This window comes from Pseudophryne corroboree, chromosome 2 (genome assembly GCF_028390025.1).
Source record: "Pseudophryne corroboree isolate aPseCor3 chromosome 2, aPseCor3.hap2, whole genome shotgun sequence".
In the NCBI taxonomy this organism is placed as follows: Eukaryota; Metazoa; Chordata; class Amphibia; order Anura; family Myobatrachidae; genus Pseudophryne; species Pseudophryne corroboree.
In genome coordinates this window covers 729,146,430-729,170,614 of record NC_086445.1, presented here as the reverse complement: position 1 = coordinate 729,170,614, position 24,185 = coordinate 729,146,430, and the positions used below count along the sequence as shown (strand labels likewise).

Sequence of the window (24,185 nt, the reverse complement as noted above, 5' to 3'; positions counted from 1 at the left end):
ATGTGTGAATGGCATGGGTCATCCAGAAACTTGCTATGACCGGCCTTTGCGATACACCTGCTGCGGTGTAGAGACTTTAGCGTAATCTCTATTTTTCTGTTCCCAGGGTCCATTATGGTAAAGAAGCCCGGGGCAGGCAGCACCGTCTTTTCAGACAGTTGAGAGAATGGTACGTCAACCCCCAGGGGTTCTTCCAAGAATTTGCTACCTTCAGGAGCAAATGGGAAAGTGTGCAAATATCTTTTTGACACTTGGTATTTTTTGTCTGGATTTTTCCAGGCTAAATTAAACAGGTCATCTAACGCTGCAGAATTAGGGAAAGTGATATTAGGCTTGTTCTGTGTAAATAAAAACGACTGCTGTGACGCAGCATCCTCTAGAGGGAGTTTTAACACATCCCGTATAGCCAGAATGAGGGGTTCAATACCCTGAGCAAAAGTGGAATCCCCACTAACGGAATCCAAGGCTTCCCCATCCTCCTGTACATCTTCATCTGAATCAGAGAGTAGAGCAGGTAAACCACGCTTTTGTGGTCCTGAGTTAGAGAGGAGAGGGGGGCTGTGTAACATCTAACCTAGCAGCTAAGTCTGCAACAGCCTGTTGTAGTAGCTGAGTTTTTTGAGCATTAGCAGTGAGCTGTGATGACATATCAGACATCATATTTTTTTTTTTTTTAATGCAATATTTTTATTGAAGAGAAGTCGAATAAGCCGATACAAATCAAACAGGAGATGATGACTCCAGATAAGTTCAAAATAACATACATGATATCCCGCGGGACATTACCAAACATAGCGAGAGCGGGGGAGAACATCATCAATACAATATATATGTCGACAACAGTTTTTCTATGTTGGAACGAAAAGTAAAGAGAGAAACAAGAAGAAAAGATCAGAGATGAAGAGAGTAAGAAAGATAGGGGAAGGGGGATGGGAGAGTGGGGGACCACTAAGGGAGCATACAAGGTAAAGTCATATCGTGGGGGGTAGCCCACACTATCTTCAAACGTTAAGACATTGAACAGTACATCACCACTTTTGCCTATTGGGACCCGTTTGACACAGTATATCATATCCGGGCAGTAGAGGATATGCATAAGTGAACCAAGGTTCCCAAGTCCTCCTATATTTCTCTGACCTGTCATGTAAGGAAGCAGTGATTTTCTCCATCATGGAGATATGCCATATTTTAGATAGTAACATGCTCCTAGGGGGGGCAGTGGTCTTTTTCCAACTTTTAGCTATCACACATCTGGCGGCATGAAGGATTTGGAGTACCAGGTTGCCAGCATGGCTGCCAAGATTAGGCAAAGGTAGGCCCAGTAAAGCCGACCAGGGACCCAATGTTATCTGAGAACAGAAGATAGATCCAATAAGAGTTTCCACCAGGGCCCAGAACGGGCGGATTTTGGGGCAGGACCACCAAATGTGTTTGAAATCTCCAATTTGACCACACTCACGCCAGCACAATGGGGAGGACCCGGGGAAAATCCTATGCAGTGTCGCTGGGACCCGATACCATCTAGTATAGACCTTATAGGAGTTTTCCTTCACTAGGGAGGAAATTGAGGACTGGGCTACATTTTGTCAGATGATCTCCCATGAATCTTCTTCAGGGGGAGGGCCCAGGTCCTGCTCCCATTTACGTTCATGGGGGAGTATGTTCGTTGCCTTCAGAGAGCGTAGTAAACCATAAAGTATAGAAATAATACCCTGACGCATAGGAGAATAAATACAGAGACGTTCCAAAGGGGTGAGTTGGCGAATAACCTGGGGTTTGGGAAGGGAACTTAAGAAGGAGCGAAGTTGTAAATATTCGTAAAGTACAGGTTGGGAAATGCCATATTTATCACATAGAGATTTTAGGGAGCGCCAGGTGGAACCTTCTATAAAATCAAACACCAGTCCCGGACATGGGTTCAGGTGAAGCCACGAATGGGACCGTAAGGTGGAGCCAGGGGGGAAATCCTGATTATCCCAAATGGGAGATGGAAAAGTAGATAGACCATAATGCCGAACGCAGAAAAACCACAGGGAGCAGGTGAATTTTGTGGAGGGGGCACACGTTTGTATCGTCCGATGTGGCTTGACCGGTGTAAGTAGGGAGACCAAAGTGGAGACCCCAGCCGACAAGCACTCGATTCGTATCCAGGGTAGATGGGGCGCTGGAGAAAACCACGCGAGAGCCTGGCTCAGGTGGGTTGCATGATAGTATTTACGGATATACGGTAAACCTCTGCCTCCAGCTAGTGGGTCACGCACCAGAGTGGAGGTCCTAATTCTAGGAGGTTTACCAGACCATACAAATTTTAGGAAGAGTTTCTGCATTCGACACAAAGCCTCAGCGGGGATACGTACAGGGATTGTTTGAATCAGATACAAAAGCCTGGGTAGGATGTTCATCTTTACTGAGACTATCCGTCCGAACCAGGCTATAATCTGTTTGTCCCAGGCTCGTAGGTCAGACTCTATACACTTAAAAAGGGTTGGAAAATTTTCAGAATATAGAGAATCATAGGAATTTGTGATGAACACCCCTAAGTACCTAATTTTCTTGGAGCGCCAGGAGAAATTAAAGTTAGCAGCTAGGAGAGATCTGGTATCCTCACTAAGATGCAAAGGGAGGGCTTCTGATTTGGAATAATTAATGCGATAGCCTGAGTAATAAGAGTATGATGAGAGAGTTTTAAATAGGTTAGGGATAGATATATGGGGAGAGGAGAGAGTTAACAAAACATCATCTGCAAATAATGACATTTTGAACTCCTCATCACCAGCAGAGATACCCTTAATATCGGGGTTGGCCCTAACCATACACGCCAGAGGTTCGATAGTCATAGCAAAAATTAATGGTGACAGGGGACACCCCTGACGCGTACCGTTGTTGATGTGGAAAAGGCGAGAGTCCTTGCCATTAACCCGAACTCTAGCGGAGGGGTTGGAATAGAGTGCCTGAATACCCTGAAGTAGGCTTCCTCCCAGGCCGAACCTACGTAGGGTGGCGAACATGAAGGGCCACAATATTTTATCAAAAGCTTTCTCCGCATCGAGCGAGAGAAGGATAGAGGGCAATCTAGCTTTGTTAATGAGATGAACTAAGTTCATAGTTCTGCGGGTGTTGTCTCTAGCTTGTCGGCCTGGGATGAAGCCCACCTGGTCAGCAGGTATCAAATGCGGGAGAACGGAGTTTAACCTCAAGGCTAGAATTTTGGCAAAGAGTTTAATATCGTTATTTAGTAAAGAGATGGGGCGGTAGCTAGCACAGGAGTTGGGGTCTTTCCCGGGTTTGTGGATTAAGACAATTCGTGCCTCCAATGTACGGGGCGACAAAGGGTTACCTCCAAGGAATCCATTAAAGAGCCTACAGAGGTGGGGCAAGAGAATCCCCTTGAATTTCTTATAATACATGATTGACATCCCATCAGGTCCAGGGGCCTTACCCGATTTCTAAGTTTTAAGTGCATTATCTATTTCCTCAATAGTTATCTCTGAACCCAACTGAGACACTGTCGAGCCACTCAGTGATGGTAGGTTACATTTATCTTAAAGGGATTCAATCCCCTCATTGAATCTCAGTGATGATGAGGGAGTCGCTTCCGTATTATATAATGATTTATAAAATTCCTCAAATTCACCCAGAATGTGGTCAGGGTCATGAGTCAATACCCCCTGTTTAGTACGAATAGATTAGATATTTTTGAAAGAAATCTGGGCCCTCAGCTTCCTGGCCAGGAGTTTATCTGCCTTATCCCCTTTTTCATAGTAAATCTGGTTAAGGCGTCTAAGGCATTGTTCAGTCTTGTGAGATAATAGCATATTAAGTTCACCCCTAACTTTAAGTAGCCTATCTAAGTCAGCTGGGTTCAGAGAAGACTTATGAACTTCCTCCAGACGGTAGAGTTGGTCAGTTAACTCCATGATCTTTTGGGAGCGCTGTTTAGTGAGCCTGGCCGCTATCTGTATGAAGTGGCCCCGGAGGACCGCTTTATGCGCCTCCCACAGGGTCATGTCAGATATACCAGGCGTCTGGTTCAAATTAAAATAATCAGTTAGTACCCGAGTAGTCTGCGGTGGAACATCAGAGTGTTGGAGGAGGGCATCATTAAGTGACCAGGAGGGGGGGGGGGAAAGAGTGCGGGCCAAACCAGAAAGAGTCAAAGATATCGGGGCGTGGTCAGACCACGTAATTGGATGAATACAGCATTTCTGTATCCTAGAGATCATGTCCCTCCCAACCATAATCATATCAATTCTTGTATATAGATTGTGGACTGGGGAGAAAAACGTATAATCTTTAACTAAAGGGTCGATAACCCTCCAGGAATCAAATAGCAAGTGGTTTTTGAGTAGTGACAGCAAGGCTCTGGAATTGCGAGTGCTTGTTCGGGACTGGGACAATGGGAGGGGGTGGGAGCGGTCGAGACTATGATGGAGTATAGTGTTGAAATCCCCTGCCATTAAGATATCGCCTTTCCTACATTGGGCGATTTTAGAGTCTAATGAGGCGAAAAACGAGGCCTGATTAACATTGGGGGCGTAGACGTTGACCAGAGTGATGGGAACGTTGTTAAGCTTGCCCACTATGATAAGGAATCTACCCCGTTTGTCCCTAATGATTTTTTCTGGTTCTAAGTGTAAATGGGCAGGAATCAATATGGCAACCCCTCGTTTCTTCTGGGCGTGATCACATGCGTGTATGACAACTGGGTGGCGTCTAGAACGCAGTTCAGGGTGGGAAGTACCTCTAAAGCGCGTCTCCTGGAGGAACACCAGATCTCCCCCAACCTGTTTCAGAAAAATAAATAATTTGGTCCTCTTTTGGGGACTATTGAGACCCTTCACATTATAGGATATTACGTTGACAGACATAGCAGTATGAATAGAAGCAGAACAAGAACGGCCCTAAGAACCCATGGTTGGTCTCCCGAGGGGACGAGGGAAAGAGGGGGAATAGAAAGCAGAAAAAGAGGAGAAAAAAAACATTGAGAACAATGCAAAGTAAACAAGTATAACCGACCGAGCCAAAGACCCATTGTACACTTCGTACGGGTCTAAATGTTTGAGCTCCCGTATGGGGTATTAAGGGAGAGGAAGTCTCCCTTATGCTCAAAACCGACTAGAATGGCTCAGTGGAGGGCACGGCGCCGAACACCAGGGGGCCCTCTGACTAATCAAGAGGGCGACCATGGGGGTTGTAGCAACAAATAACCGTAATGAACCACAGTAGAATCCAGTGAACAGAAAAAACATATGCTCAGTTATATAAGCTCAGTAGGAGTAGAAACTTTAAACCTCTAAACTAGTTAGCACAACAGTGTGAAATGACATGCATTAACCCATTAAGGCAGTTGTAAAGGAAAGTTCACGCAGGGTCACGCCTAGCAGAGGCTTTCGCCGGGACTGTCGACCAGAGGCGTCGAGGTGCTCGCTGTGGGAGAGGTGAGTTTGGGGTGCGTTGGAGACCCGGTGTAACCTGTGGGGGGGAAGGTTTGTCAGGCTCCGGAGGAGGCAGGTTGAGTCTCAAAAGAAGCCGATGGGCATCCTCCTTGGATCGTGCTAGCAGCCTTTTCCCATCAAGCTGCACAATCAGGGCAAAGGGATAGCCCCATCTATAGCGGATTTGATTCTCTCTGAGGATTTGGGTGTATTCCCTCAGGTCGAATCGTCTCTTAAGAGTAGTAGGGGATAAGTCCTAAAATACCAGCAGCCTATGCGTTTCAAACAGACACATGTCCTTGTTCCGAGCAGCAGTCAGTATTCTGTCCTTAGTTTTGAAGTAGTGACAGCGTAAGACCCCGTCTCTCGGAGGGGACGATGGTGAAGGCTTTTGGCGCAGGGAGCGATGAGCCCTATCTAGGAGGAACTGCTCATGCGGCGTGTCCGGCAGGAGATGTTGAAAGAAGCGGAGGAGGAAATCTTCCAGTTGTGCTGGTTCCACCGACTCCGGAATGCATTTAATACGTAGATTATTACGTAGTGCGCGATTATCTGCATCCTCCTGTTGGTCTTGGAGTAGGTATATATCTTCCTGCATAACGTGGACCGAATGTTCCAGCTCCTGCTGGAAGTTAATGACTTCATCAATTTTCTGTTCGACATCATTAGTGCGGGCCCCAAGATCAGATATCTCAGCCTTAAGTCCGGAGATGGCTTTATGGATCTCCGAGTGGAAAGCCTGTTTCAACGATTTCATCTCAGTAAGGATAGAGGAAATGTAATCTTTCATGGAGGGATCTGGAACAGACGAGTCTTCCTCAGATTCCGAGACAGGGGCAGGAGGGGGGGGGCGGCAGGTAATTTAGGTGCACCAGTCTTCATCTTAGAAACAAAAGAAGACATTTCCGCAGAAGGTGTAGCTTTCTTGGACTTAGGCATGATGTGTGACAGTCCCGGAAATAGAAAAGGTCAAAGGTCAAAACTGAGCAATAGCGTAAATAGTCATTGATCCATCACAGGACGTGTAATGAGAATAAACATAAGCACGAGACCCCCAGGGTTGCGCCCATAGGTAATCAGCAGCGCATTCCTCTGCTCCAAAGTATCATAGAAAACTGGGGCATAATACAGGTGTAGTCGTAGGTGATGGCCAGGAGATGGCGCCCCTGGGTTGTAGATTATAATACAGGAGAGCCCAGAGTAGTAGTGAAAAATCAGGGAGCCCCAGCAACCTATATTATAGTACAATACTGAGGAGAGGGGGGGTCTGAGCAGCTAGAGCCCCTGTAGGGAGAGATGGGGGCGCCCCAATGAGCACAGCTTAATGGAGCAGTCACAGAGGCAGGGGGAGGAGAGAAGCTGCCAGCACTTGAGAAAGGCAAGATGGCCGCCGCCAGGGCCTGCAGGGGTACCTTATCTTCCAGGGGCCGTGGAAGGAGAGCGCGGTCGTCCAGATGAGGTCCGCGGGTCAGGGGCCACCCAGCAGGGCACAGTAGAGGAGGTCCGAGGGCTGCGGAGCGCCCCGAGAGGTCCCGTTGCAGCCGCGCCGGGCACGGAGCTCCCGCGCGGGCCCACTCCAAACTCAAGCCCTTGGCGCCGGACCGAAGAGAAGGCCGCAGCGGTATAGGAGCACGTAGAGCCGCCCGGCCGCGCCGGATCGTCCTGCGCGGCTGACACACCAGGTGATGGTGCTCCCGGGCGATAACAGGCGCCGGCAAAGCTGCGGGGAATCGGCCTGTAGGTCCCCTGTGCAGGAGCTCCGGAGCCGCGCGTCCAGCTAGCTCAGCGTCCAGGCCACGCCCCAGACATCATATTTTTAAGGGCACCTAACCAGGAAGGCTCTCGACCCTCTCCCCCAGCCCCCTCACTGAGTTGTGAAGATTGGCTGAATTGTTCACATGATACAGCATCAGATGATGAGAGAGAATATGGTGTGGCATACACTGCATAGTTTGTGTTTATTCATGTTCACAAGTAATTAGCAAGCCTGCCCTTACTGTATGTGAGAGGGAGATTGAGAGAAGACCAGCACACCCCAGCTACACAGCCCCAGTGAGACTGTAAGCAGTTATATTACAGTGAAAAACCTATGGATTACTGTCCTTTATAGGACACAGATTGTGTACAATAGCGGCTCTCTCCCTTTGCTACACCCTGTACAAGTTTTCCAGCGTTTTCTGAGTGTCAAGAGGAGCGGTGTGTGCCTCTTGCTGCTGTAAGCAGAGGAAGGTGTCAAAAATAAGATTTTACTTACCGGTAAATCTATTTCTCGTAGTCCATAGAGGATGCTGGGACTCCGTAAGGACCATGGGGAATAGACGGGCTCCGCAGGAGATAGGGCACTTTAAGAAAGCTTTGGACTCTGGGTGTGCACTGGCTCCTCCCTCTATGCCCCTCCTCCAGACCTCAGTTAGGGAAACTGTGCCCAGAGGAGATGGACAGTACGAGGAAGGATTTTTGTAAATCTAAGGGCGAGATCCATACCAGCCCACACCATTCACACCGTATAACTTGTGATAAACTTACCCAGTTAACAGTATGAACAACAACATAGCCACGGTTCCACTGAAAAACTATAACAGAACCCTTATGTAAGCAATAACTATATACAAGTCTTACAGAAGAAGTCCGCACTTGGGACGGGCGCCCAGCATCCTCTACGGACTACGAGAAATAGGTTTACCGGTAAGTAAAATCTTATTTTCTCTAACGTCCTTGAGGATGCTGGGACTCCGTAAGGACCATGGGGATTATACCAAAGCTCCCAAACGGGCGGGAGAGTGCGGATGACTCTGCAGCACCGATTGAGCAAACAGGAGGTCCTCCTCAGCCAGGGTATCAAACTTCTAGAATTTTGCAAAGGTGTTTGTACCCGACCAAGTAGCAGCTCGACACAGCTGTAGTGCCGAGACCCCTCGGGCAGCCGCCCAAGAAGAGCCCACTTTCCTAGTGGAGTGGGCCTTAACCGATTTCGGTAACGGCAATCCTGCCGTAGAATGCGCCTGCTGAATCGTGTTACAGATCCAGCGAGCAATAGTCTGCTTTGAAGCAGGAGCGCCAACCTTGTTGGCCGCATACAGAACGAACAAAGCTTCAGTCTTCCTGATTCTAGCCTTTCTGGTCACATAAATCTTCAAAGCCCTGACTACATCCAGGGACTCGGAATCCTCCAAGTCCCGTGTGACCACAGGCACGACAATAGATTGGTTCACATGAAAAGATGAGACCACTTTTGGCAGAAAGTGAGGGCGAGTCCTCAACTCTGCCCTATCCACGTGAAAAAACAAGTATGGGCTTTTATGTGATAAAGCCGCCAATTCGGAAACACGTCTTGCCGAAGCTAACGCCAACAACATGACCACTTTCCACGTGAGGTATTTCAACTCCACAGTTTTGAGTGGTTCAAACCAAGGTGACTTGAGGAAACGTAACACCACGTTAAGATCCCAAGGCGCCACCGGAGGCACAAAGGGAGGCTGAATATGCAGCACTCCCTTCACAAAGGTCTGTACTTCAGGAATAGAGGCCAATTCTCTTTGAAAGAAAATGGATAAGGCCGAAATCTGGACCTTTATGGACCCTAATTTTAGGCCCAAAGTCACTCCTGTTTGAAGGAAGTGAAGTAGACGGCCCAAATGGAACTCCTCTGTAGGAGCAGCTCTGGCCTCACACCAAGAAACATATTTCCGCCATATACGGTGATAATGTTTTAACGTCACATCTTTCCTAGCCTTGATCAGGGTAGGAATGACTTCCTCCGGAATCCCTTTTTCCGCTAGGATCCGGCGTTCAACCGCCATGCCGTCAAAAGCAGCCGCGGTAAGTCTTGGAACAGACAGGGCCCCTGCCGCAGCAGGTCCTGCCTTAGAGGAAGAGGCCACGGATCCCCAGCGAGCAACTCTTGCAGCTCCGGATACCAAGTCCTCCGTGGCCAATCCGGAACAATGAGTATTGTTCTGACCCTGCTTCTTCGTAGTATTCTCAACACCTTGGGTATGAGAGGAAGAGGCGGAAACACATAGACCGATCTGAACACCCAAGGTGTCACCAGAGCGTCTACCGCTACCGCCTGAGGGTCCCTTGACCTGGCGCAATACCGCTTTAGCTTTTTGTTGAGACGGGATGCCATCATGTCGATTTGAGGCAGTCCCCAACGATCCGTGATCTGTGCGAAGACTTCTTGATGAAGTCCCCACTCTCCCGGATGCAGGTCGTGCCTGCTGAGGAAGTCCGCCTCCCAGTTGTCCACCCCCGGTATGAACACCGCTGACAGCGCGCTTACATGGCCTTCCGCCCAGCGTAGAATCCTGGTCGTTTCTGCCATGGCCATTCTGCTCCTTGTTCCGCCTTGGCGGTTTATATGAGCCACTGCCGTGACATTGTCTGACTGAATCAGAACCGGTTTTCTCCGCAGCAATTCCTCCGCTTGATGCAGGGCATTGTATATGGCCCTCAACTCCAGGACGTTGATGTGGAGACAAGACTCTAGGCTTGACCAGAGACCTTGGAAATTTCTTCCCAGTGTCACTGTTCCTCAGCCTCGGAGGCTTGCGTCCGTGGTCACCAGGACCCAGTCCTGAATGCCGAACCTGCGACCTTCTAGTAGGTGAGCACTGTTCAGCCACCACAGGAGAGATACCCTGGTCCTGGGAGACACGGTGATCCTTTGATGCATTTGTAAATGGGACCCGGACCACTTGTCCAAGAGGTCCCATTGAAAAGTCCTCGCATAGAACCTGCCGAAAGGGATGGCCTCGTAGGAAGCCACCATCTTCCCCAGGACCCGCGTGCAATGATGCACTTAAACCTTTTTTGGTTTTAATAGGTTCCTGACCATGGCTAGGAGTTCCTGAACCTTTTCGATCGGAAGAAAAATCTTTTTCTGGTCTGTGTCTAGAATCAGCCCCAAAAAGGTCAGACTAGCTGGGACTTCGGTATATTGAGAATCCAGCCGTGTATCTGCAACGTCTTAATGGACAGAGACGCTGTCCAGCAACCTCTCCCGAGATTTCGCCTTTATGAGGAGATCGTCCAAGTATGGGATAATTGTGACCCCCTGCCTGCGCAGGAGCACCATCATTTCCGCCATTACCTTGGTGAAAATTCTCGGGGCCGTGGAAAGCCCAAACGGCAACGTCTGAAATTGGTAGTGACAGTCCTGCACTGCAAATCTCAGGAATGCCTGATGTGGGGGGAATATCGGAACATGAAGGTAAGCATCCTTTATGTCCAGGGACACCATCCAATCCCCCCCTCCAGGCTGGCGATGATCGCCCTGAGTGATTCCATTTTGAACTTGAACCTCTTCAAGTAGAAGTTCAGAGATTTCAGGTTTAAAATGGGTCTGACCGAACCGTCCGGTTTCGGGACCACAAACAGGGTTGAGTAATATCCTTGCTGGAGATGAGGAGCTGTGACAATCACCTGTTGAATATACAATTTTTGTATTGCTGCCAACACTAGCTCCCTCTCTGACGGGGAAGCCGGCCGAGCCGATTTGAAAAATCGGCGAGGAGGCAAGTCTTCGAATTCCAGCCTTTATCCCTGAGAAACAATCTCTAATGCCCAGGGATCCACCTGCGAGTGAACCCAGACGTGCCTGAAAACCCGAAGACGAGCCCCCACCGGATCTGCCTCTTCTCGGAAAGCCCCAGCGTCATGCGGTGGACTTTGCAGACGCAGGGGAGGACTTCTGCTCTTGGGAACTAGCTGTGTGCAGCTTTTTTCCCCTGCCTTTCCCTCTTGCAACAAAGGATGATCCACGTACCTTCTTATTTTTATTGGAACGAAAGGACTGCATTTGATAATGAGGTGCCTTTTGTATGCTGCGGGGGGATATCAGGTAAGAAATTTGACTTACCAGCCGTAGCCGTAGAGACGAGATCCGAGAGGTCGTCTCCAAACAACTCCACCCCTTTGTAGGGCAAGGACTCCATATGCCGCTTTGAATCGGCATCTCCCATCCACTGTCGGGTCCACAAGAGCCGCCTAGCAGAAATAGACATAGCATTTATTCTGGAGTTTAATAAACAAATGTCTCTCTGAGCATCCCTCATATACAAGGCAGCATCTCTGATATGCTCTATGGTCATTTGAATGGCGTCCCTATCTAAGGTGTCAATTTCCGTAGATAAGGAATCTGCCCATGCCACAACCGCACTACAAACCCAGGCCGACACCATAGCGGGTCGAGCAATAGTACCGGAATGATTGTAAATGTGCTTTAAGGTAATTTCCTACCTGCGATCAGCAGGTTCCTTGAGGGAAGCTGTATCCTGAGAAGGCAGTGCCACCTTTTTGGACAAACGTGTCAGTGCCTTGTCAACTTTTGGCGAAGATTCCCAGCGTATCCTATCAGTTTGTGGAAAAGGATACGCCATGAGAATCCTTTTGGGAACTTGTGGTCTCCTATCCGGAGATTCCCAAGTCTTTTCGCACAAGTCACTTAATTCAAATGAGGATTTAAAAGTGACTTCAGGCTTTTTCCCTTTATACATGTGTACCCTCGTGTCAGGGACAGGGGGTTCCTCAGTAATATGCAAAACCTCTTTAATGGCAATAATCATGTACCGTATACCCTTAGCCACCTTCGGCTGTAATTATGCATCTTCATAGTCGACACTAGAGTCAGTATCTGTGTCATCGATCTGGGATATGGTGCGCTTCTGAGACCCCGAAGGACCTGGCGCCCCAGGGACAGGCATGGACTGGCTACCTGACTGATCCCTAGCTTCTGCCTTGTCTAATCTTTTATGCAATAGATTGACATTTGCATTCAAGACATTCAGCATATCCACCCATTCCGGTGTCGGCGTTGCCGACGGCAACCTGACATTCAAGCACTCCCCCTCCACATTAAGCGAACCTTCCTCGTCAAACATGTCGACACACGCGTACCAACACACTACACACACACACACACACGGAACCCCTTTCCTGAAGACAGTATCCCTGTCAAGGCCCTTTGGAGAAACAGAGAGAGAGTATGCCAGCACACACCCCAGCGCAATAACCCTGGAGACCAACACAAAATGTTTTTCCCCAGCAGCGCTGTATAATATGTAAACCGCCAATTATGTGCTCCCCCTCTCTTTTAAGCACCCTTTCACCGTGTGTAAGCAGGGGAGAGTCCGGGGAGCTTCCTCTCAGCAGTGCTGTGGAGAGAAAATGGCGCTGGTGAGTGCTGAGGGAGAAGCCCCGCCCCCTCGGCGGCGGGCTTCTGTCCCGCTCAAACTTAGTAAAATATGACGGGGGCACTTTTATATACATGTACAGAGCCCACCTGTACATGTATATAGTCTTTTTGCCATGCAGAGGTTTATATTGCTGCCCAGGGCGCCCCCCCTGCGCCCTGCACCCTTACAGTGACCGGAGTATGTGAGGTGTATGGGAGCAATGACGCACAGCTGCAGTGCTGTGCGTTACCTCAGTGAAGCTGAAGGCTTCTGCCGCCTGACGACTTCTGTCTTCTGTACTTCTAGCTCTGTGAGGAGAACGGCGGCGCGGCTCCGGGGGTGGACGCCCAGTAAGAACCTGCGTTCACCCCCTCTGGAGCTAATGGTGTCCAGTAGCCGAGGAAGCAGAGCCTATCTTTGACAAGAAGGTCTGCTCCTCTCTCCCTCGATGCAGGGAGCCTGTTGCCAGCAGTGCTCCCTGTGAAAAAGTAGTAAAAGGTAGAAAAAAATCCAAACAAAAATGCTTCTAGGCAGAGAACTCTGGAGAGCTCTCTGCAGTGCACCCATCTTGCTCTGGGCACAGTGTAAAACTGAGGTCTGGAGGAGGGGCATAGAGGGAGGAGCCAGTGCACACCCAGAGTCCAAAGCTTTCTTAAAGTGCCCCATCTCCTGCGGAGCCCGTCTATTCCCCATGGTCCTTACGGAGTCCCAGCATCCTCAAGGACGTTCGAGAAATACCGCTGGTCCCGCTGAGGTAGCTCCGCCCCCCAATGGCGCCGGAGCTACAGTAATTTTTATACTGGCAATATCTCCCGGAGGGTCTTGTATGCCTTCCCTGCGTGTCAGCCCCCGGTTTGTACTCACCACTGTCGTCACCTTCAGGCTATTGTTAGGGGTGTGCTGCGATTGCGACAGCTAAGGCGCAGTGCCCCAGTGTACAAACAACCTCTCAACCTGCAGCAGGAAAGCGACTGACACCTTGCAAGGCCAATGACCGTCTCCCCCCCCTAACTCCCACGGTGCAGGTATGCTGTTGCCCAAACACTGATCGCAGGGATTCCATCTTGAATCTGTAGTAAGTCACAGATTGAGCCCCTTCAGGTTCAATAGCGGTCTGACCGAGCCGTCCGGCTTTGGTACTACAAAAAGACTGGAATAATAACCTTGACCCTGTTGCAACTACAGCCTTGTTAACCCAAACTCCAATTAAAGCAGGTTTAAGCAACACCCCTACTGCTGTATACATTGACTTTAGCATAGCTTCTAGCTTACGCACTGACGGGTCTTTCAGCGTTATTGCAGCGGGGACTGGAATGGTTAACTTCTTTTAAAGTTTTGAAACTGGGCAATCCACTGTTGGTGGATTTTCTCATTTAATGGTCAGACTCTGGAAACGGGTATTCAGACAGAAACTGCCTAAGCATAGAAAACCGTCTAAATGGATTTTTCCATGCTTCCGCTAACGGCTTATTAAGAGAATCTGAATAAGGGAAACACGCACTTGCCCTCTGTTTTTTAGCAAATAAAATTTCATCATTTAAAAGATGTTACTCAGTCTCAGTAAAATTTAGAACCTGGCATACCACCCTGATGAGATTATCAATGGCCGGGCTATCAGTAACCTCACTATCCGACTCCTGGTCCAATTCACCTTCCTCTTGTTCCTCCTGAAATGTAAGGTCTGGCATTGAATCGTCAGAATGCAACACAGCTGAAACCGGTAAATTATGAGCCCAACGATGACTACTTTTAGGAATTGAGCTAGACCTGGACTTTTGTCAACTCTGCAAAGTAACTGACATATCCGGAGCCCACTCTGGCAGCTCAGATGGTATTACCCTAGAATCAGACCTAGCTGCCTCACTATCTTTTCGCGCAGCGGCAAGCTCTGATTTTAACTCAGACATCACACCTGCCATCATCGCCCAAGGAGGATCAGGGTGGAGGTTTGTATTTGGATCCTTATTTGCAAGACACACTGTGCAAGTGGAAGTCCCATCAGGTAACACACACAGATATCGCAGACAAGATGCTTTTTTGATTTTGCATTAGCTTTACTCATCATGCACACAGACAGACAGTACAACAGTGAAACACAAGTCCCCACGACTCAGTAAAAAATATAACTAAAGTGTGTAAAAGTCAGAAGGGCACGGCACCTGAAACACACTAAATGTATTAAATATGTGCTTCACTGAAATGCCTACTAACACCGTTGCCCCCTCCAGTGGCTGTGTGTTGTAGGAGCGGCACCAAACTTCCTGCAAGAAGAACCAGGAAGTTGTGTTAAAATGGCGTCCAGCCATGTGCGTCACTTTTTTTTCATATATATTATATATATATATATATATATATATATATATATATATATATATATACATACACATATACATATCTAATGTGTGTGTAAGAGAAGCACTGTTTACATAGATATACGGTAGATCCCATTATATATATCTACATACTTAATGAAGTATATAGTACTAAAGATAAACATTAGATCCCTTGTACTAGGCTCTTACATCCCCCACCACTGCTGCCCCTACAAGCCACAGCTGTAAGCTCCCCCAGCTACTAGGAACTGCGATCTCCCCCCTCAGCGATGCAGGGAGTGGAGCTGGTGGGCAGCAGTGAGAGCTGTCCGCGCCCATGAAGAAACAGTCGCAGAAAACAGTGAGGCAGAGCAATTAAACATGAACTCCCCAAACATGGCGGGGCGCCAGCATGATCTGACCGCCCCACTCCCAAGCTGAAGACATGGTACACTGTATAACGGAGCGGCGGCAGTGTGAGCTGCCTGGCCGCTCCTTACCTGTGGAACTTGGAGGCTCTGACGGGGCTTCCTGAGTAAGTGCTGTCCAGCTCCTGCAGCTACTGCGGATTAGGTCTATGGAGGGGCTCTTCTCCTGAGCACAGACAAGCCTTGCTGCACTCAGCAGCACTCCCAATCCCGGACCATGCTTCTTAATAAGCTCGGAAGGGATCATCAAAAGAAAAAAAAAGTCTTTAAAAATAAAAGTCTGGAGACACCAAACGTGTGCCATCCCAGTGAGGCACAAAAAAAACACTGAGGTATCTTGGGAGTATGGAGGTGGTGGAGGGTTACTAATTTAAATATTTAAATGTGCCTATCCCTGCCAATGCCCCGTCCAAATCCCAGGAGTACTCCAGTGACCCCTACTGGATGAAAAAAGGAGGAAATTATAGTCTACTGGATGCCTCCTAGAACGCTCCATACTGCAACATGAGTATTATGTGCAATAAGTATACTTGTCTATCACAAAGACGAGTCAAGAGAAAACTTGACATTCCAGACAGCAGTAAACTATTTATACACTGCCTTATCTGTTACTTACCATGACCAATTTGGATCGTTACGAAGTATGACTGGGTTTCCCACCAGAATCAAGAGGGCCTTTGCTCTTGTGATAGCTACATTAAACCTCTATGCAGTAAAAAAAAGAAAAGAAAAAGAAAGAAAAGTTATAAAATGTTACAGAGTGACATACAGCTGTATATTTCAGAGACCTGCTTTGCATCATCTAGATTGAGTGTTTAGGTAGACATTGCTTGAGCAAGATGCCCAAAGCACTATCGCTCATGGCCTAAATACAGATGTTTAAAAGACTGGGAAATGCCTTTGGCTGGAAATTATAATGACCGCAGTTTTATTTCCTGTATCAAAATAATATATTTCATAATCAATATTTGGGAAAATCACTATTCATATTTATAACCAACCAAATTATATGAGTCATCAGAAGATATCAGTCCATAAGTAAGCAATTACTTTATTATAATATATCAGTGGACCTCAAACTCTGTCCTCAGCACCCCAAACAGTTCATATTTTCCAGATTACCTGACATGTGCAGTGTATCACTGTCATATTTTAAAAATCCACAGGTGACCTGCAAAACATGATCTGAGGACAGAGTTTGAGAACCTGTGCGATATATATGAGATGATCTATCCCTGAGTTCCTATATCATAATCATGTTTCCTAAGCACGTGTAAACAAACTCAGAATGACCCCCTATGTGTACAAACTTTGTGAAGTGGTTGCTTTTTTTCTTTATTGATGTGTTTTCTAATAACTTTGTAAAAATCAATAAATATATGCCTGATAAAACAAAAAAAACATGCTTTTTAATGGAGTTCTATAATGCCTACACAGTTAAAATGCTTTAAATAACATTACCACCACAGCATTTTGCGGTCCACATTATGAGGATGACAGCATAACTAGTATAGACTGTTTAACTACCTCCAATTATTTCAGCAGCAATAAATAAGGAGATTTATGGTAGACTTACCATAGTTCAATCTCTTTCTGTGAGATACACTGGGATTCCACAGGGAATAACACCGGGGTGTAGAGTTGGATCTTGATCCGAGGCACCAACAGGCTAAAGCTTTGACTGTTCCCAGGATGCACTGCACCGCCTCCTCCATAGCCCCGCCCCCAGGCACTGGAGCTCAGTTTCGTTAACCAGTCCAATGCAGTAGCAGGTAAAATAGAGACGGTAGATGTTAGCCACATAGAACCACATTAACAAGACAGGAGAAGGTACCAAAGGCTAATGCCATACAAACCCAAAAGAAGCTAAGTGCGTCAGGGTGGGCTCCCTGTGGAATCCAGTGTACCTCGCAGAAAGAGATTTAACTATAGAAAGTCTACCATAAATCTTCTCTTCTGCAGCGGGGTACACTGGTATTCCACAAGTAGTTCCTCATGGGAGGGGACGCACTGTAGCTGTTACAAGAACCCGGCGTCCAAAGGAAGCATCCTGGGAGGCGGAAGAATCAAAGGCATAGAACCTGATGAACGTGTTCACCGAGAACCACATAGCCGCCTTGCACAATTGTTCCGGGGACGCGCCACGGCGGGCCACCCAGGAAGGTCCAAAAGACCGAGTAGAATGGGCCTTAATACCAGCAGGAGCTGGGAGCCCAGCCTGCGCATAAGCTTGTGCAATCACCATTCTAATCCATCTGGCCAAAGTTTGCTTATTCGCAGGCAAACCACGTTTGTGAAAACAAAAAAAGTACAAAAAGAGAATCTGACCTCTGGATGGAGGCAGTCTTCTCCACATATATACGGAGAGCCCGTACCTCATCGAAAGACCGCTCTTTGGAAGACAAACTAGGAGAGATAAAGGCCAGAAACACAATCTCTTGATTAAGGTGGAAAGATGACACCACCTTGGGTAGATAACCAGGGCGAGTTCTAAGAACTGCACGGTCACAGTGAAAGATCAGAAAGGGTGAATGACAGGACATAGCGCCTAAGTCCGACATCCTCCTAGTAGAGGCAATAGCCAACAGAAAAATGACCTTAAGCGTAAGGCATTTAAGGTCCAGAGTGTCCAGAGGTTCAAATGGACACTCTTGCAGGGCATTCAGAAAAACAGACCGATCACATGGAGCCACAGGAGGGACATAGGGAGGCAGAATCCGTAAAACATCCTGAGTGAAAGTATGAATGTTATGAAGAGACGCAATTTTTCTCTGAAACCACACCAACAAGGCAGATATATGAACCTTGAGGGAGGCCAAACGAAGGCCTAAGTCCAGGCCTTGTTGCAGAAAAGCCAAAACTCTGGCAGTGCTGAACTTGTATGCATCGTAATTCTTATTAGCACACCAGGTGAAGTAAGAATTCCAGACCCTATAATAAATCAGAGCCGAAGCCGGTTTACGGGTTTTCAACATAGTTTGACTGACCGCCTCAGAATAATTTGGCCCTCAGGAGTGAAGCTTCAAGAGCCACGCCGTCAAAGCCAGTCTGGCCAGGTCCGGGTAGAAACATGGGCCATGAACGAGGAGGTATGGGCGTTGAGGAAGTAGAAGAGGACGCTCTATCGAGAGACCCTGCAGGTCTGAGAACCAATGCCGTCTGGACCACGCTGGACGACTAGAAGTAGTATTCTTCCTTCTTGCTTGAACTTCCGGATCACCCTGGGCAGAAGAGACACCGGAAGCAACACGTATGGCAGCCGAAAGATCCATGGAATTGCCAGTGCGTCCACAAGCTCTGTTTGAGGATCCCTTGTCCTTGATCCGAAGACCGGTACCTTGTGATTGTGTCGAGACGCCATCAGGTCTACATCTTGTAGGCCCCCCCTTGTCCACTAGGAGTTGAAATACTTCCGGATGAAGACTCCACTCTCTGGCGTGAACGTCCTGATGACTGAGGAAATCCACTTCCCAGTTGAGGACTCAGAGAATGAATACTGCTGATATTGCTGGCAGATGGCGTTCCGCCCAACAGAGGATCTTTGATACTTCCAGCATTGCCATGCAGCTTCGAGTGCCGCCTTCATGATTTATGTACGCCACCGTGGTGGCGTTGTCTGACTGTACTTGAACAGGCCTGTTCTGTACCAGAGGCAGGGCAAGTTTCAGCGCATTGAAGACTGCCCGCAATTCCAGAATATTTATCGGGAGGAGAGATTGCTCCCTGGTCCACAGACCCTGAAGAGTGTGTTGCTCCAACACCGCACCCCAACCCCGCAGACTGGCATCCGTCGTTAGGAGGACCCAGTTGGAGATCCAGAAGGGACGACCCCTGCTCAATTGTTGGTCCTGTAGCCTCCAGGAGATAATTTGAGACCAGATCCGGTGAGGCAGGCCATCCCACTTGGAAAGGATTAACCTCTGCAGAGGGCAGGAATGAAATTGAGCGTACTCTACCATGTCGAAAGCAGACACCATGAGGCCTAGTACTTGCATCGCCGAATGCATCAACACTCTTGGACGAGAGAGGAAGCATCTGATTCTGGTCTGAAGTTTTAGGACCTTCTCTGGATACAAGAACAAACGTAGGTTGAGTGTGTTCAGTAATGACCCCAGGTGCACAATGCTCGGAGCAGGAACCAGCAAGCATTTCTTCCAGTTGGACCAGAATTGGACCTCTGGGGAGTTCGCCAGGATCAATAAGTCTTCTAGATACGGTAGGATCCTGATACCCTGACGGCGGAGAAGGGCCATCATGACCTTGGTGAAGATCCGAGGAGCCGTGGTCAGTCCGAAAGGTAAGGCTTGGAATTGATAATGTAGGTTGCCATTAGCAAACCAGATATTGCTGATGCGACATGGCAATAGGTATGTGTAGGTAAGCATCCTATACGTCCATGGATACCATATATCAAAGCCAGTACAATAGAGCGCAGAGTTTCCATACAGAATTTGCATACCCTGACAAATTTGTTCAAAGATCTGAGGTTGAGTATAGGCCAGGAGTATCCATTCAGATTCGGAACCAGAAACGGCATCGAATAGTATCCCCGGCCACTCTGAGACAGCGGCACCGGCACGATCACTCCAGTATCCAGGAGGGATTGAACAACCAAATGTAGAATTTGTGCTTTTAACGGATTCATAGGGATAACCGTCGAGCAAAACTGGCGAGGGGGAAGTCTCCTGAAGAAGATTGCGTACCCGTGAGAGACTACTTCCTGCAGCCAGGCGTCCGAAGTGGTATTTAACCATACCTGGGCGAACTGCAGAAGTCAGCCTCCCACCCTGGGATCCCCCAGGGGGAGGCCCACCCAGTCATGCAGCAGGCTTGTCTGGTTTGGAAGCAGGCTGACGGGTGGCCCAGGAACATTTAGGTTTGAGCTTACAGGATTTGGAAGCGCGAGACTGTCTCGGGTACGCCTGACCCTTTGCTTTACCTCGAGGGGAAAGGAACGAAAAGTAGTACTCTCAGCCTTAGTACTTGGGAGAAACGCAGTCTTGGCCGACGCCAAGTCGGTCACAATCTTGTTCAGATCCTCCCCAAATAGTATATTCCCCTTAAAAGGGAGCACCTCCAAGGTCTTCTTAGAGTCCAGGTCCACCGACCAGGACCATAACCACAGAATTCAGCGAGCTAGGATAGACGTAGTAGCTGCCTTAGCTGCCATAACGCCTGCATCAGAGGCCGCCCCCTGAATATAATGGGAGGCTGTGGTAATATATGACAGATATTATCTGGCAGTGTCAGAAAAATTAAGAGGTAGCTCGAGCTCAATAGCTCAAACCCATGCTTCAATGCCATTTGCAGCCCAAGAGGCTGCCGTAGTGGGTCTATGTACAGCACCAGCAAGGGTGTAAATAGACTTCAAGCAACCTTCCACACGTTTACCCGTCGGTTCCTTCAAAGAGGTGACGGTGGTGACAGGCAGAGTAGATGACACCACAAGACAGGCTACATGTGAATCCACTGGTGGCGGGGTTTTCCACTTGTTACTCAACTCCGCAGATATAGGATAATGAGCTAGCCTCTTTTTTGGACAGGGAAAATGTATTTCCTGGAGAAGACCAGGATTCTTGACGTATGTCAATGAAATGGTCAGAATGTGGTAAAACTAATTTAGTAACCTTCTGACGTTTGAACTTATCAGGTTTCTTAGATGTGTCAGGAGGGTCAACGTCACCACCAATCTGAAGAATCAGCTTGATAGCCTCCACTAGGTCAGAAACATCAACCTGTGTTGTAGAATCATCAGAAGCAGCAGTATCAGCATCTGATGGATCAGTATATTCCCCATCCGAATCGGAAGAGTCATCCAAAATATTAGTAGATTGTGAGGAAGAAATGGCCCGCTTAGATGACCCTTTGGTCCCAGTAGGGCGAGGGTTAGGTTTTTGTTTAACCAAGGACTGATTTAATTGCTGTAACTGGCTTGACAGAGAATCCGCCCGTGGTGGATTAACTACAGGGACAATGTGTGGTTGTAATGGCACAGGAGGTCCCAACAGGGGGTGTAAGCCGTGTTACAAGCATAGTCAGCATATTGGAAAATGCAGCCCAAGGTGGGTCTCGACTTGCCACAGGTGCTGCGGCCTGACTAAGGGTGGCAGAACACCCACTACCTGAACCCTCAGCAGAAATCTTTTCCTCAGATAAATCCGTGACGTCAGCACTGCATGATGCAGGAGCATCTGCGGATTTCCCGCCCTGTGTAGCAAACATTATTGGGAATGTAGCCGTAGGGCGTAACAGTACAAAATAGCCAGACAAACACAATACCTGACAAAAACCTTGTGTTATGCGATCGCAAATTCACAGCACAACAGTGGATTTAAGCGGTATCAAGTGACTGAAACACAGTGAAAAATAATAAACAGTATATCCTGTGGAACACTATATGGTATATGAGACCCTGACGCACTTAGATCCCCAGGGTACAGAATATAGTGATAGCAATATGTGTGATACACAGAAAAGAATCCACACAGCAGCTATAGGCACACACAGTCACAGGTACAATGCAGAAATTACTATATATAATCAATAAAACTGCACTGGACTAGTAATACTACATATAGCTATGTATGTATACTGATAACAATGCACAGTAAACACTGGCTGTATATCACAGAATACTTGTACTAAATATTCATATAGTAATGCACTTGTTCTTAACGAACGCTGTCTAACTGACATGTGGAATACTTAAGTGTCCTGTAAATGCACAGCGCTGATGAGACAAGCAGCTTTACAGAGGAGACAGTGCCCAGCAGTCCCAATATCAGCGCAGCTCTGTGAAATGGCACCCAAACGCTGACAAGGAGTGAGGGAGAGAGAGAGAAGCAGCTACAGTGCGGGAACACCTGCTGTAGATGGCGCCTGGAGCTGGGGGAGGGGCTACAGGTCAGCCCCTTATCCTGTCTGCTGGACTTCACCACCGGGTACTATGGAGCCTATTTTAAACGGAATCCCGTCTCCTGGGACTGCGATCGAATCGCGATTTCGGCGGGTCCCAGCTAGGGGACCCTCTTACCTCCTCCCTGAAGTGCGGCCATGCGATCCAGGAGAGCAGCAGCGGTGATGTGTGCCTTATGGGAGCTGGAGAGCCTCCGCTGCAAGTACCCGGCAACAAGGGTGCGGGAGTATGCAGCGACGCTGAGGGAGGTGATGGAGCCGCAGCACAGAATGTCAGACTGACATGCCTGTGCTGCAGCCCTTGAAGTCTTCTTTCTTCTGTAAAAAAGCTCTTTTCAGGGCTGCCTAGCGAAGCCCCACCTGTTAGCTGCCCGCACTGCAGGCACCAACTTACAAACTGAGCTCCAGTGCTTGGATGCGGGGCTATAGAGGAGGTGGAGCAGTGCATCCTGGGAACAGTCAAAGCTTTAGCCTGTTGGTGCCTCGGATCAAGATCCAACTCTACACCCCCAATGTTATTCCCTGTGGAATACCAGTGTACCTTGCTGCAGAAAAATAAATAAAATACTGATACTGGAAGGTGATCAGAGAATATAGGCCACAAACAGAGGTGGGAAAACACTCAGCAGCAAAGGGGTTAGAGAAGCATCTAAGCAAAGGGGTGTGGTTGACTTGCATCTTTGCTCCCTTTCTGTAATCATCTTACCTGCTAATACAAGGGCAAGTGGATGCCAGCCCAAGATATGTGCAAGTCATAAATTTTATTGACACATTTATATCAGGTGCAACTGTACTTGTGGTCAACGCTAAACTTCAGACAAACATACGTTTGCCTCACTTCAAACATAACAGCAAGTTCAGTGTTAGACTGTTTTGTACTATATGCTAGGGTATGACCCAATTACTAATGTGACATAGTGGACTGACAAAATTACTGCAAATATTCCAGCTCCTTACCTTTGGGTTCTTTAGGAAGCCAAGACTAAAGTCTTCATCAAACTTCACGTAATCTTTGCAGCTCCGCACTGTAGATATAAGAATCACCTTTCGTTCCTGACCTTGAAACTCCTCAACAGAACCAATCTGTTATGGATACACATCAGATTTTCAGCATCTTTCACCAAATACATAAAGCTCAGACTGTATACGATTTAAATGGAGCCTTGCAGGCAATTTCCTAGCTGCCCTTATGATATGAAAGGAGCAGCCACATTAAGCTTAAAATTCCCTGTTGTGCCCATAACAAAAGTTGAAGAAATACTCTAGGCTTTTTTAGACCTTGGAATATTCTGAACTTTCATATCTTTTTAGGTTTCCAAGTCAACTTTTTTTTTCCTGTAGGGTTCATTAGAAAACTAGACTCCTAGTTAAACATTCTAAGCAGCGCCACTTCTTTGTGTGTTTAAGCAAGATTTTTGAAGCCACAATACTGTTCAAAATGAAAAATGTCGAGTTATATCTATCAATTCATCTTTTAGGTTTCATACATGTGTGCATATATCTCATTGGCTTCAATTAACAAAAAGGGCTGTGCTGCTTAATCCCATTTTCAGATCGAATTGAGAAAGTATTCCCTTTATTCAGCATAGCGGCATAGTAGCATGCTACTCCCATATGAAGATGATTTGAGAGAGTCTTGCAGCACACTAAAACACAAGTGCTCATACTACTGAAGCTTTGATTATTCAGTAGTAACCTGTATTTAATATAGGCTTTCTAGAATATAAATAAAGACAAGTAGAAATTAATTCATCACTACTTAATAACTATTACTAAAATAAAATATTTAAAAACAAATATACAATTAATTTATGATAGAAATGAAAAATGGGGAAATGCAGCCCTCAGACCATAGGCGGATCCAGGAGGGGGGCACTCGGGCCCATGCCCCCCCTGTCGTTTCTGACTTCTTTTTTCAAA

At 47.6% G+C, this 24,185-nt stretch overlaps 1 protein-coding gene across 3 annotated transcripts in view; it reads right to left on the bottom strand.

Moving 5' to 3' along the window:
- Positions 1 to 24,185, bottom strand: part of MOV10 (Mov10 RNA helicase) — a 439,448-nt gene that overhangs the window by 10,226 nt on the left and 405,037 nt on the right. For all 3 annotated transcript variants that reach the window (XM_063955381.1, XM_063955382.1, XM_063955383.1), the window contains 2 exons: positions 23,223 to 23,348; positions 15,967 to 16,055 (listed from right to left, as the gene is read on the bottom strand). In XM_063955381.1, coding sequence (XP_063811451.1) covers positions 15,967 to 16,055; positions 23,223 to 23,348 — 215 coding nt within the window. The remainder of the gene's footprint in view (positions 1 to 15,966; positions 16,056 to 23,222; positions 23,349 to 24,185) is intronic.